The following is a 13,235-nucleotide window of genomic DNA, read 5'->3' as shown; positions in this document are numbered from 1 at the left end:
CAAAGATATTTAATAATTGTAAGATTATTGCCAAATTAAAATGATCTTTCTATATACGGAGTACTTCCTTTTATCCCAATCTTAAAATTCTTTTTTTTTTTTTTAAACGGCCCAATCTTAAAATTCTTAATTAATACATAATCCTTCCTAAAAAGAAGATAGAATACATTCTGTATGGAAATAAGTTTTAATTTACATTAAATTCCATACAGTTTATGTAAAGAAAAAAAAATAAAAAAAATCCATTCAGAACATATTCTATCCTATAATAATTCATTAAATTGATTGGAAATTTCTTATCTAATTCATCTTCTTATTGGGAGCATTAATCCTAATTGGATCAACACAAAATATGGTCCCACAATAACTTTCGTAAGTTTCAAGTAAAAAAATAAAAATAAAAAAATAAGTAAAACATCATCATGTATCATAATTATATCCAACCTAATCCTACCCACTAATTTTCACTATTAATCCCACTAATCCCTCCCAAATTAAAACTCCTTATAATAATATTTTCCTAATAAATCCCAAATTCTTAATTTTTCCCTTAAAATAAAAATCAACCAAAAATAGTCCTTAAAAATCCCACCCTCCTCTTTAAATACCCCCTTCCAATCACCTTCTTCTCTCCCAAATTTCAACTTTCTCTCTGAACATTCAACTTTCTCTCTCTACTTTCTTCCTCTCTCAACAATGGCAGAAACCAACAACAACAATGGTGGACTCTCAATCAATGGCGCCGATTCCAAAGGCTTAGTCGTCAGTTTCGGAGAGATGTTGATCGACTTTGTTCCGACAGTTTCCGGCGTTTCTCTCGCCGAAGCGCCGGGATTCCTTAAAGCTCCCGGCGGCGCTCCGGCGAACGTTGCGATCGCCGTCGCAAGGCTCGGCGGTAAAGCCGCCTTCGTCGGAAAACTCGGTGACGATGAGTTTGGTCTCATGCTCGCCGGAATTCTCAAGAAAAACGGTGTTTCCGGCGATGGTTTGACGTTCGATCAAGGTGCGAGAACTGCTCTCGCTTTCGTTACACTGAAAGCCGACGGTGAAAGGGAATTCATGTTTTACCGGAATCCAAGTGCCGATATGCTTCTTACTCCCGATGAGCTTAACCTCGATCTTATTCGATCGGTAATCTTTCTTTTCCTTTAAAACATTAATTACACCGACGGAATAGTAGTATGAGTTTGTTTTATCGAGTGTGAATGAATGCGATCTAATTAATATTAGTAGATATGAACGTTTGTATAAAATTATATTAAAAAAAAAATTAAAAGTTGACGTGGTTGTAGATATACGTCTTGATCAATTGACTTTAGTACATATGTTGCGTCAATAATTTTAATTTGATCATATTCGAAGTAATGTATACTTGTCTAGAACTTCATACCACGAGATCTACATTACGTGTGGATTGGTGTTATTAAAGTCAGGCCGTCAAGGTACTAGGGTTGGTGCTTGTGGGAGGTAGTGGTACGAGTGTGGTAGATCTTTTGTCTGTTTGGTGTACAATTACAAAGGACTATGATTTTGCTGTTATGTTTTTTTTTTTTTTTGGGATTTGTCTAGAAAATATTGTTAGAACTTAGAAGTCACGTGATATCACGCGCTAAATATTCGATGGATGTAAGTGGGACCCACTATTGCAGATGTATAGGAGTGTATCACATGGGCTCCACCTCCAAATCAGTAAATAACAATATGGAAAATATGGAATCCTTTGACTTTAAAAATAATTCATAAAATCAAGAACATTATTTTCAGATATAAATATACACATTAATTGATCGATTGCATGAACATTTTCTTGGTTTATTATGTGTATGAAAATGTGTTTAATTTTATAAGAAGTAGGTCTTAAAGAATCTAATTCTTTGAATTTTATAGGAAATTATGACAAGTAGTAGCCTGTCTTATTTCAAATATTTAATTAATTAAATTCAAGCTTTATTTCTGTCCTTTATTGAAGAATATATTCTAATATACTCTTTTCAATTTAGATACGGAAATAATAGTTACATATACTAATCGGCAAAATCCACTCGTGTGTCCGTAAAGGGTGTACATTTCTTGCTTGTACTCCGTAACTTCTTTGAGTACCAGAATTACTAATGCATTATGTATAGGATAACCAATTTGAGATTTTCTTCAAAGATTTGGTATAACAGTCCTAAAAACATTAACCCGTGATTTATTGAAAAAAGCAACAAGATTAAGATTATTGGTTCATCGTTAAATACGATGACAATTTACCAGAAAACAAGGGACCCACCTCATAATCAATTCTGTTGGTCCTACGTTAAGTTAAAGGGTCAGAAAACCAAGTGTTCTTTATATTAACGCCCTATTTCTTTGACGCTTTTTTTCTTTTTATTTGACACCGTCCCATTTGCCTTTTGTATAATTATTCAATAAACAATAATTAGTGAATAGTAATGTTAGGTTGATATGTAATCAAAGTGGACTTGCAATATAATTTAATTTGGACAAGTTGCATGCAAAATGACTAATTGCTTGTGTAATCAAATAATTAAGGAGTCAAGTTGTTAATTTTTAATATTTTTAGTAACTTTGTGTGACTAGATCACTTTGAACAAATTTTGCAGTTTTGTTTTCGTATATTGTTTGAAATTGTAACGATTAATTCGCGCAAATTCTTGTATTAGACTGTTTGAGTTCAATGATTCACGGCCTCAATGTTTATGAAATCGGATGATTAATGTTTGAATTTTTGCTTGACGATCCGATCATATGATTGATAAAAGTCTAATGGGTATTTTTGCTTCAAATTGCAGGCTAAGGTGTTTCACTATGGTTCTATTAGTTTGATCGTCGAGCCATGTAGGTCAGCCCATTTGAAAGCAATGGAGGAAGCCAAAAAGGCTGGAGCTTTGCTCTCATACGATCCCAACCTTAGGCTGCCATTGTGGCCTTCCGCCAAGGAGGCTCGTGAGCAGATCTTGAGCATCTGGGACAAGGCCGAGGTGATCAAGATCAGTGACAACGAGCTTGAATTCCTCACAGAAAGCAACACCGTCGATGATGCTACTGCAATGTCATTGTGGCACTCTAATTTGAAGCTTCTCTTGGTCACTCTTGGTGACCATGGTTGCAGATACTACACCAAGGTACACAACTCTTTCCTTAAGTCCACATTATGACATTGTATAATTGGTTTTTGTGATATATAATTCTGATTGTCTATATTGATTAATTAACAATCATATAATTTTCAGCATTACTCACCATATTCTATAATTAAATAATTGTTATACAGCATGATTATTACTGCATTACATTTGTACTCTGTAAATCATTAATTTAGCTTGGTGTTGAGGCATGACTAGTGTAATATATACGAAGTAAGTGCAAATGTACAATTTTTACATAGAATATCCCATGGCATGGACCACAACAACAACGACAATGACATTGCATGTGAGAACGACATTTAAATCTAATAATAGATGAAGTCATTTGTACGAGTTTCGTTGACATTAAGTCTTCAATAAAGTGTGATGTCCTTTTCCATGCTTCATGCAACATTTCAGTGTAAACCTTTTTATACTTATGTGGTATGGAACTTTATACTGGCTTGCCACCCGAATTAGGTCATATATACTTTCCCGTGGTTTTTGTTTTTGTTTTTGTTTTTTTAAAGGGCGCGTATCAAGTTAGTAAATGCCAGGAACGACTCTTATTATACTGTACTATGAACCCGAGCACCCCTCAATAAACGATACTACTGAGTTGTGATGGTGTGTCGAATCTAAGTAATCAAAATTATTAGAAGATATGTAGAAGGGTTGTTGGGATGTTATTGTTGGGTCTTTTAGTCTAAAAAAGACAGATTACTAGATACTTGTATATTCTAGCAAGAACAGGACAAGATGAAATTGACCAGCAATTTTCAAATTTTGTGCATGAATCATGATTATGTATAATTTAATCATCTATAATCTTGTGGGAAAATTATAATTAATAGAATGTTCAATTATTAGGTGCAAGCCCAATATGTCTTAATCAAAGCCGTTACTAAATTATGATATTTTTTGTGTTACAGAACTTCAAGGGAAGTGTGGAGGCATTCAAGGTGACTGCTATTGACACAACCGGTGCTGGTGACTCCTTTGTTGGTGCCTTATTAGGCAAAATCGTCGATGATCACTCTATTATTGAGGTAAATTCTAATTCCATCGATTATTATTTGTTTCCATACCTCAGTTTTAAATCTAAGTTCTGTTTTCCTAGTAAAAGTATCGCCTTCTAACTAGTATATGCCATGAAATTTTCAGGATGAACCCCGATTGAAGGAAGCTTTGAAATTCGCCAACGCATGTGGAGCCATTACAACCACCAAGAAGGGTGCAATCCCAGCTCTTCCTACAGAAGCCGAAGTTTTGGAGCTCATCAAGAAGGCTTCTCAGTGATTTCATACTGTTAGGGTGGTTAATTCATTTGTGTGTTAGATCTCTCTTGGTTTGCTTGGCTTTTTCGGGATTTGATTAGTGAATTGAAGAGAATTAGGAAGTGTTGGGGAAAATTCAACTCTAAAAATTTTCTCCACTGTGTAATGATAAACAAGTCTTTTACATAAGTATTAATAAATAAATATTTTGAATTATGCGTCGTTTTGCAATTCAAAGAGGCAATAATGGATGTCAATGGAGTGCTTTATTTTACCTTTCTAATTTTGAAACATTGTGGTTGAATGATTATTATGTGGGTCTAACTTCAAAAACAAGTCTTTAATTTGCTCGTTTTAGAAAATAAATACTCAAGTTTTCTTCTTATGAATAAGAACGTTGTTAGCAACCACCTTTTTATGTTTATTTAATTTAGAAGCAACTTTTGAAAGGTATATTTGTCTAAAACTGTCTAATTGACCTTCTTCTTCTTTGTTGAGGTAACACAGAGTTAGACTAAAAGAGTTCATTTTGTTTTTACCCTCTATTATTAATTTATTATACTACTTCTGTCCTCTTTCAATTAATTCATAAAAGTTCAAGAATTCCAAAATGCATATAAGTGGAGGAGACCCCACTTAGGGCATGTTCTCTTCCGTTGAAATTCAATTCAATTCAGCTCAGTTCAGCTCTTAATTTATATCTAATGATATTGCTAATGATATAAAGCCAAATTTCATTCTTTTAAGCTCTTATTACAACAACAACGACAATAATAATAATAATAATAATAATAATAATAATAACAACAACAATAATAATAATAATAATAATAATAATAATAATAACAATAATCAATAAGTAATAAATAATAATCAATAAATAATAATAATTATAATAATTACAATAATAATACTAATAATAATAATCAATAAATAATAATAATAATCATCAATAAATAATAATAACAATACTAAAAAAAATCAATAAATAATAATAATCATAATAATCAATAAATAATAATAATAATTAATATTAATAATTAATAATAATAATAATAATCCGTAATTAAAAATCACTAATTAATAAGTTCAGTTCTTCAGTTCAGTTAAGTTAAGCTGAGTTCAGTCAATCGGAACAGGCCCTAAATATCAAGAAAGTGGTGGTGTTTAAACTAAATGATGTTTTCTAACAACACTTTATGTACTACCTTTGTTGCGAGTAATAAGAACCGGAGGTAGTATTTGATTTTGGCTAATTGGCTAAACATAAATATTTGTTGTATTTGTGAGAACATAATTTTCTATACACATTTCAAGACAAGACGTGTCAAAATCAATCACACATGTGTCAAAATCGGTTTCCCTACTATGGAGTAATCTCTACGTGTGTGTTGAGAATCTTCAAACTCATTGAAAGGAGAAAAAAAGGTCAATTGCTGTCTATCAACTACTATGTAGTCACATTCAGTTTTAACCAAAATTGATGATGATTTCAGGCACATTTCACTAATTCCATCCTACACCAGCCAGTCGGCCACCAGGGTGAAATTTTACACCCACTCACATTCTTCCTCGTGTGCCAATAAGGGGAGCAAAAGGTGTAATTTTACGGTTTTACCCCCAAAGTTCAAGATGGACACTTAACATTCATTTAAAAATGCTCTAAAACCAAAATGGAGTACAACAAAATAAATTTTGCAATTTATTTTCCAAAAAGAATATTGGAATTACATTTTACAATAGGCATCACATTTTAACCATTGGGCTTTTAACTACCACGATAAGGTGATACCAGCTACTACAATGCAATTGCTTGTGGATAGCATTCACTGACCTCCATATGCAAGGACCTCCAAACTTGTTTACATTTTTCATGTTTCGCTTGCACCTGAACCCAAAACGCTTCCGCCCACGTTTCGTTGCGACCTTCCATGCTCAAGTCGTACGGCACTGAAAAACTGTAACCATCTTCATGTAAGCAAACATATTCCAGGATTTGTGATACAGAACGTTTTTACCAAAAAAATTGAAAAAAAGATTGTTTATGTATTTGGAGGAAATGCAAGGAGTAAATTTTATTCTCAGTCTTATCTAAGCCAGTTTGTAACATGACACATTTTGGATGACTCCAAAATATGAAACATGATTAAATGGTATTTGCTGTTGCAAGTCTTGCAACATCAAGTTCAAATACTTAGAGCACAGGGACGTCCATGATCCTACATATATCTTGCTCTAATATTCATTGGCACCACTCAATTTAAAGAAATGACTTAAATTGATGGCTTTGAATTTTGAAGGTCTTCATTTAGCCAATCCGACTTCTATTAGCAGCAGATAGTATAGCCGAGCATTCTGTTCTAATAATTCTCTGTTCAGTATTATCTGAGCTAGACTAAGTAATCACCATAGACCAATGCTGATTATTATCAGAACATCTTTGGTTAGAGTATTATTTGGTGTGGAAATGGATTCAATTAAATCATTAACATTACCTAGAGGTAATGGTTTCCACTATTTGTTACCTCTCTAAAATCTAAGGTAACAATTACCCTTACCTTCCTCAAACAAAAAGAAAAGGAGCTATGGTTAAGTGATTCTTTTGCATAGTTAAACCAAATAAATGGAAAGGTGAGTGTTAAATAATTCCATTCCTCCCTCTTATTTGTTTCCTTTCCACTCCATTTCAATATCTATACCAAACGCCCCCTCAGTGTTTGGGCAATGGAAAAATAAAGCAAGAAGAAAGTGCCAGTTTAAGCCATTAGCTCGTATGAAAGTAAGCAGGAAAGTTAAGTATTTCAAGTCAGAATGTGTCTGTCCAAGTATTAATTAGTAAGGATAAAACAGCAATAACTTCCACTGATTAGCAAAAAAAACTTGCCAAAATATGCTAGAGCCAAGTTATTAGTCGAAAAAAGACTTTGCACTCTGTATAAAGTATGCATACTGCATTACTGCCTCATTTTGGGAAAGAGATTACCATAATTGATTTAGAGCCAATTTATAAGTGCATATCAAAACCATTATTTGAAAAGAAAAAAATATATAAATAAAAGAAGTTGGAAAAGGTTGGCACTAGGCAGATTCCTGATATAATGTAAGTTTGCTTTCAGAGGTAAATATGTGTGAGAAAGATAATATTCAAAATCCGGGCTTACCTCATTAGCTCCTCTGTTGGTAAGGTATTGCTACACGAGGCATTTCTGCAGGATAGAAGAGCAAAAGTCACTCAATATGCTCTATATCCATCACCAGAAATATGATTATATGATCAGCAAATGTGTGAAACAGTGAAAGGCACAAGGCATGTTTATATCAATACAATGCTAGCTATTGATCTGCAGAGCTTATGTGCTAGACAATAGTTAAAGATGACTCAAGAATTTCAATGCACGCTCTTCAAGTTGTTACTGATAATAATCACAGATCTTCTGATGATACAACTCATACGATTGCAACAAGGTAGGATCCACTTTATAAACTTCGGAAAAAACGAAGAAGCAAATCAGTTCAAAATCAAGAAATCACTGTTTCATTCCCTAGTTTCCACCTAACTTCACATGTTCAGAAGGATGAGCAAGAGAAGCTTCTATTAGTTAAGAAAATTTTATGGATGTGCTTTGTCCATATACTAGCTCAAAAAGAAGCTGCAGAAAAAGGAGAAGAAATGAAGGCATAATTGTAAGAGTGGAAAATCAAAGAGTATCAGAAGGAATGAGCTTTCTTAGTCGTAAGAATGAAAAGTGTGGAAGGTTCATGAAAACTCACTAGACCTTGACTTTTTGCACACTATTGTGGTCATTAATATGAAACCGCCTCTTATATATATTTGCTCCAAATCCACATTCTTCAACAGATATCTCATCATAATTTATAAACGCTGGGATCATATCATATAATTCAGTGAATTAAGACGAAGGCCTAGCTCTTTCCTCAAATTTTGCTTCTTTTACCTTTTCTCATGTAAAGAGGACAGGGACTACTCTAGCTCACCTAGTGGCTAGATGGGACTCCATAGGTAGTGATGAGTTTGTAAATTTCTACCTTTTCCCCAAAGTCTTTTAACTTTGGCAGATTTTGATATGAATTGATATATCCTTGCTGGGGGTTAAAAGAAAAAGAAAAAAAAAAAAGACGAAGGCCAGTTTCATAGATGGAAATTTACTCTTGTTTATAAAACAATGAGAATCATCCTCACTATATATTATTCAGTTAATGTCATATTACATCAGTAAGCTAGATCTCTAAGCCTCTCTACACCTCTAAGCAGTCTAAAGTCTATACCTATGGGCTATGGTCAATCCAGTACTATTCGTGTTAAGGGTTTCACATGATCCTTCACAACAGTTAACTCCCAATTTCAGCTAAACAAGGAAGAAAGCATTGAGAAAAACAAAACAGAAGAAACAACATATTTATGGTTCAAAGGCAGCAAACCTGTGGACTAGAACTTTGTAAAGGCGAAGAGGCTTGGTTGAGAGATTATAGATAGCATCTGAAATATGGTCCTTGTCAAACAGGTACACCACTGGATATCCAAGAAGCCATCTGAATATAATTAAGGACTACACTTAAAAGCAATGCTTATGTTCTCCAGAAAATATCTAAATCAAAATAAAAGCAACCAGCATTAAAAAATTTCCTCAATGAGCATAATTCTTAAGTAAAAACATGTCACGTGATAAGCCTAACTTATGAATTTTATGCTTTAAGAAACAAAATCCAGAACCAAGATGTAGAGGTCTTGCACAAATGTTGGGAGTAGAGAAAGAAAAATGTATTGTACATATCTTCAAATGGCCTTTTCCTCAAATTTTTAGCTAGAACCAAATCAAGGCAATGAAGTGCCAAACTAGCGTGAAAACAAGTATAGAAAAAGAGTAAGTGGTCAGAGCAGTTTTTTTTTTTTTTTTTTTTTTTGGCACTTGAGAATTTAAGTCCATGAATAACTAGCATTGTTATTGACATATACACAATGATATCCAAAACATGCATGACAGAACCATTAGATCTTTCTGAGGTGTTCTATTATCATAATCCATCAGTAACATAAAACTTTTTTAATTAATATTGGTTGGTTAACAGGTTAGTGTCTGGGCAAGGCTTGCATAAGTCATCCTACTTAGTAAAGAGCCATGAGCTTACTATCATCTCTTACTGGATAATAATCAAGATAGAATTCCCTGGGAAGAGCATACTTCTAGGTCCACATTTCTACAATTGCAAGTGTTTGAAACATGACCAAAACTACAGTATTGAAATATTGAGAGGGTCGGGAATCACCCGTTTAGAGTCGGTATTGTGATTTGATAGTCTTGCATGCAGCTACTGAAATCAAGAACTTTCAAGGATTGGCAAAGATTAGAAGAAGATTTAGCATAGCTTTGGTGGTCTTTACTTTGTCCTGGCAAAGCATCACAATTAACACCATCAGAAGTAAATACCGATGAAAACAGATTTTGAACAGATACCAACTCCTTGATAGCTGAGCTCCCAACAGCTGTTGAAATCATCTGAAAGACAAAAGCTAAGGAGGTCAGAGAGGGAAAAAGATATTAAGAAACATGCAAACGGCTTAAACATTGCTGTCCTCTACAGCTACCTTAGGAGGATCCTGCTCAAGATCCACAAAATACTGTTTCGCATCCAAGCTTAAGCTCCAGGTAACAAATTCAGCAAATTCCCTGACATTTAACAGGTAGATCATATCTTCAATAACCATTACTCTTAACTGCTGGAAAATAGTAGACTCCTGAAAGAGAGAATTGTTAGACAGTACTTCTTTATGGAAAAAAAAAAGTCATGATCCTTTTAGAACTTATATGTAATGCAAGAGAGGTATATGATTTCCAAGAAAATCACATTGCTTGTGGACTTGCGGCAGGCATATGATGATAGATTCATAGGTGCCTGGTGCCCCAGCTTTTGAAAACCTTTAATATGGTAAGTTATTTTTCCCACCTAGTAAGTCACTCAAGATCTATGAAGATTTGAAGAATGATGTTGCTAACACAAAAATTTGCGCCTATACCATACAGTACATGAAAATTCTTGTTAATGTTAGAAATTGATCGAAACAGTTTTTGAAATTACTTCCTCTTCCACAAAACAATTGACCATAATTGACTTTGGATGCAAAATTTCATGAAGTTTGGCTATTACTTTCTATCATCATAACAATATAGTACAAAATTTGAGATAGCTAACATAAAAACTGCAAAAGAAAAATGTTTTCTTGCTTAGCATTTCCTTCACCTCTACTCATATTAATAGTCACATAGTCTCTAATAGGAAAAGTAGATCAACTGATCAATCCAATTCCAATTTTCCGTCAATTTTCCGTTACATTTTTGTATAGTCTCTGATATCTTATGCTACATTGCTACCTACTACGTACGAGTTCAAATGTCAAATTCATCCATAATATGAAATTTTCTATTTTTCTGGTCCTAAATTAAGTCTCTAGTGTCCATACTTATGTTAGAGTGTGAGTTCAGATAATTAAAGATCCAAACAAAAGTAGGAAGTTTTGAAGCAAAAACCTTGTGAATAAGGTCAATAAGAGAGCACAAATGCTCTTGCAGCTCAGGCATTTTCCCACCATAGTCAACCATCACAAGAGGCCTCATTCCTGAACACAATGCCAAAACATCTACAACACCAAATTCATCAAGTCACAGATTTTACATCAATTATGTTTCTTTTTCTCTAATACAATCATTTTATTATGCAAATCAACTAATACACAATCAATGCACATAAAAATCAAATTTTTCCCTAAAAAGACAGAATTTTAGAGCATACAGCATATTTTAATTCCTTAATATCCTGAAATAATCATGAATAATTCACATAGAAAATCCTGAAATGGGATTTGACCCAGAAGTGGGTATGCTATAAATTAAACAAAAATTGCAAAGTAAACATGAAATTGATAGGAAAATGTAAGTATCCCAGAAACCCAGAAATGAAATTGAAGTTTGGGGAACAAACCAATCTCAAGACGAAGCTTTGATGAAGATTTAAGGCGCCATTTGATTTGAGAAAGACCCTTATTTAAGACCATCAATGCTTCTTCCATCTGCACGCGGTCCATGGTCGATTGATCAGGCTACAAGTGCTCCGACTACCTTAATAAAAATTCAATTGGACTTGCTTTCAGTAGTTCGTACGGTGTATATTTTTTTCTTGTGATGATAGAAGTGTATAAAATCCAAGTTACTCAACAAGTCAACATGATATTTCGGTAGTATTTGTTTAAGGGAAATTTATAATTAAATGCGCTAAAAATCCACAAAAAACAGCTAATACTACCCATTTTCTGAAAATAGTATAGTACACCTAGGTGCACCATGCGCATGGTGCACCCGGAAAGAATATTAGACATATTTTAAAGAACATGGGCAAAAAAAAAGAACATGTTAGTGTTTGAAAAAGAACATACCTGTGTTTGACAAAAGAACATGTTTGTGTTTGACAAGAATATGACATTACAAAGAACATAAAGTCTTTACAAAAAGAACATGTTTATTTTTCATGGTTACTTAGGTGGTTGAACGTGTTTGAAAAAGAACATTATATTTGACAAAAAAGAACATGTTCGTGTTTGACAAAGAAATAGGTGATCATTGGGCGGACCGGGCCAAGGTTAAGAAATCAGCTCACTTCTCGAGTCGGGCCAAGTTTTGGGCTGAAGTTTTGTGCCCAAACCTGCCCAAAATGGTCCGGCCGTGCGGGCTTTTCGGGTTGAGTTAAAAAAATCAACTAAAATGCATAAAAACGCAATCCCAAACCCGCCCAAAAATTTAAATTTACGGGTCGGGTCCGATTCGATTTAGGGGCGAAGTATTTCTACCCAAAACCCGTCCAAAATCAAGCCGGGTCGGTCTAACTTTGATCACCTCTAGCCAAGGAACATAAAGTCTTTACAAAAAAAACATGATAATACAGTAAAGAACATGTTCTTTTTTCTAGTTACTCGGGTGATTTTTTTTTTTTTTAAATGTACATACATTAAAGAACATATTATATAATATAAAGAACATATAGTTCAAACTCAAAGAACATATAGTTCAAACTCAAAGAACATAATAATCAAATTTAAAGAACATATTATATGCTCACGTTCTTTATAAATATTTATAATGTTCTTTTTTTCGCCTATGTTCTTTTAAATATACCTAATATTCTTTTCGGGTGCACCAACCATACATTACCCATTTTCGCCCTTTGTCGATTTTGCCCCTGACACCATGTGCTTTGTTTATCATATTGAGTAATCTATGTAGTATCAACTATCAAGTGAACTCTGTAGAAATTTCTTACTAATAGGATTCAAATTCGTATTTATAGAATAAGGGTCTGTATGGAAATAAGCTGAAGAGAGTATGCCCTTTAAAGGTAAAAATCTAATCAAATGAAATAATATTTTGTTGGTATTTGTTATTAGTTACTACAATTACTTTTGTAATCTTGCTTTCCTTTAATGAGTTAGTAATGTTTTTTTTTACTCCTTCCTTTCAAGGGGCATTTGGACAACTTTCATGCAAGGTTGGATCAGATTGATTTTTTAATTTTTATTTCAAAGTCAAGTGTTTTAATACCTTGTACGAAGAACATAGTAGGGATAAATTTGGGTGTTTTTAATAGATAATGCTCAAAAAGGCTAAAATTCCCAAATTACACATTTTTTACCAAAAAAAAAAATCCCCATACGGTCCACATAAGCAAATTTGTTGTGTTTATATTTTTTTTTAAAAAAACAATCCAATCAACAATCGCTAACTCATTAGTAGCTTTATAGGAATTTGTGCATACAATTGTG

The 13,235-nt window shown here is 33.4% G+C and overlaps 2 protein-coding genes across 2 annotated transcripts; one reads left to right on the top strand and one right to left on the bottom strand.

The window, feature by feature from the left end:
* The first annotated feature begins 280 nt into the window (after positions 1–280).
* Positions 281–4,627, top strand: LOC110738799 (probable fructokinase-4). Its single transcript, XM_021919231.1, has 4 exons — positions 281–1,131; positions 2,796–3,128; positions 4,064–4,180; positions 4,296–4,627. The coding sequence occupies exons 1-4, from the start codon at positions 697–699 to the stop codon at positions 4,428–4,430; spliced, it is 1,020 nt and encodes a 339-aa protein (XP_021774923.1). The 5' UTR covers positions 281–696; the 3' UTR covers positions 4,431–4,627.
* Positions 4,628–5,740: 1,113 nt separating this feature from the next.
* On the bottom strand, positions 5,741–11,648 carry LOC110738798. Its single transcript, XM_021919230.1, has 7 exons — positions 11,405–11,648; positions 10,954–11,063; positions 10,014–10,163; positions 9,695–9,924; positions 8,849–8,959; positions 7,570–7,614; positions 5,741–6,366 (listed from the first exon to the last, which is right to left on the bottom strand). The coding sequence occupies exons 1-7, from the start codon at positions 11,505–11,507 to the stop codon at positions 6,207–6,209; spliced, it is 909 nt and encodes a 302-aa protein (XP_021774922.1). The 5' UTR covers positions 11,508–11,648; the 3' UTR covers positions 5,741–6,206.
* Positions 11,649–13,235: the final 1,587 nt, after the last annotated feature.

This window comes from Chenopodium quinoa, unplaced genomic scaffold (genome assembly GCF_001683475.1).
Source record: "Chenopodium quinoa cultivar QQ74 unplaced genomic scaffold, ASM168347v1, whole genome shotgun sequence".
Lineage (NCBI taxonomy): Eukaryota > Viridiplantae > Streptophyta > Magnoliopsida > Caryophyllales > Amaranthaceae > Chenopodium > Chenopodium quinoa.
Note: the sequence above shows the minus strand (reverse complement) of the source record. Positions and strands in the feature narration are given on the sequence as shown.

Bases quoted from the DNA above. Each gene is read 5' to 3' on its own strand.
- LOC110738798 (XM_021919230.1), bottom strand. From the start codon at position 11,507: ATGGACCGCGTGCAGATGGAAGAAGCATTGATGGTCTTAAATAAGGGT. The intron at 9,925-10,013 runs GTAGCTGTAGAG...TTTGTCTTTCAG, and splicing joins TTGAGCAGGATCCTCCTAAG to ATGATTTCAACAGCTGTTGG. The intron at 8,960-9,694 runs GTGATTCCCGAC...AATTATATTCAG, and splicing joins ACAATACCGACTCTAAACGG to ATGGCTTCTTGGATATCCAG.
- LOC110738799 (XM_021919231.1), top strand. From the start codon at position 697: ATGGCAGAAACCAACAACAACAATGGTGGACTCTCAATCAATGGCGCC. The intron at 1,132-2,795 runs GTAATCTTTCTT...TTCAAATTGCAG, and splicing joins ACCTCGATCTTATTCGATCG to GCTAAGGTGTTTCACTATGG. The intron at 3,129-4,063 runs GTACACAACTCT...TTTGTGTTACAG, and splicing joins GTTGCAGATACTACACCAAG to AACTTCAAGGGAAGTGTGGA.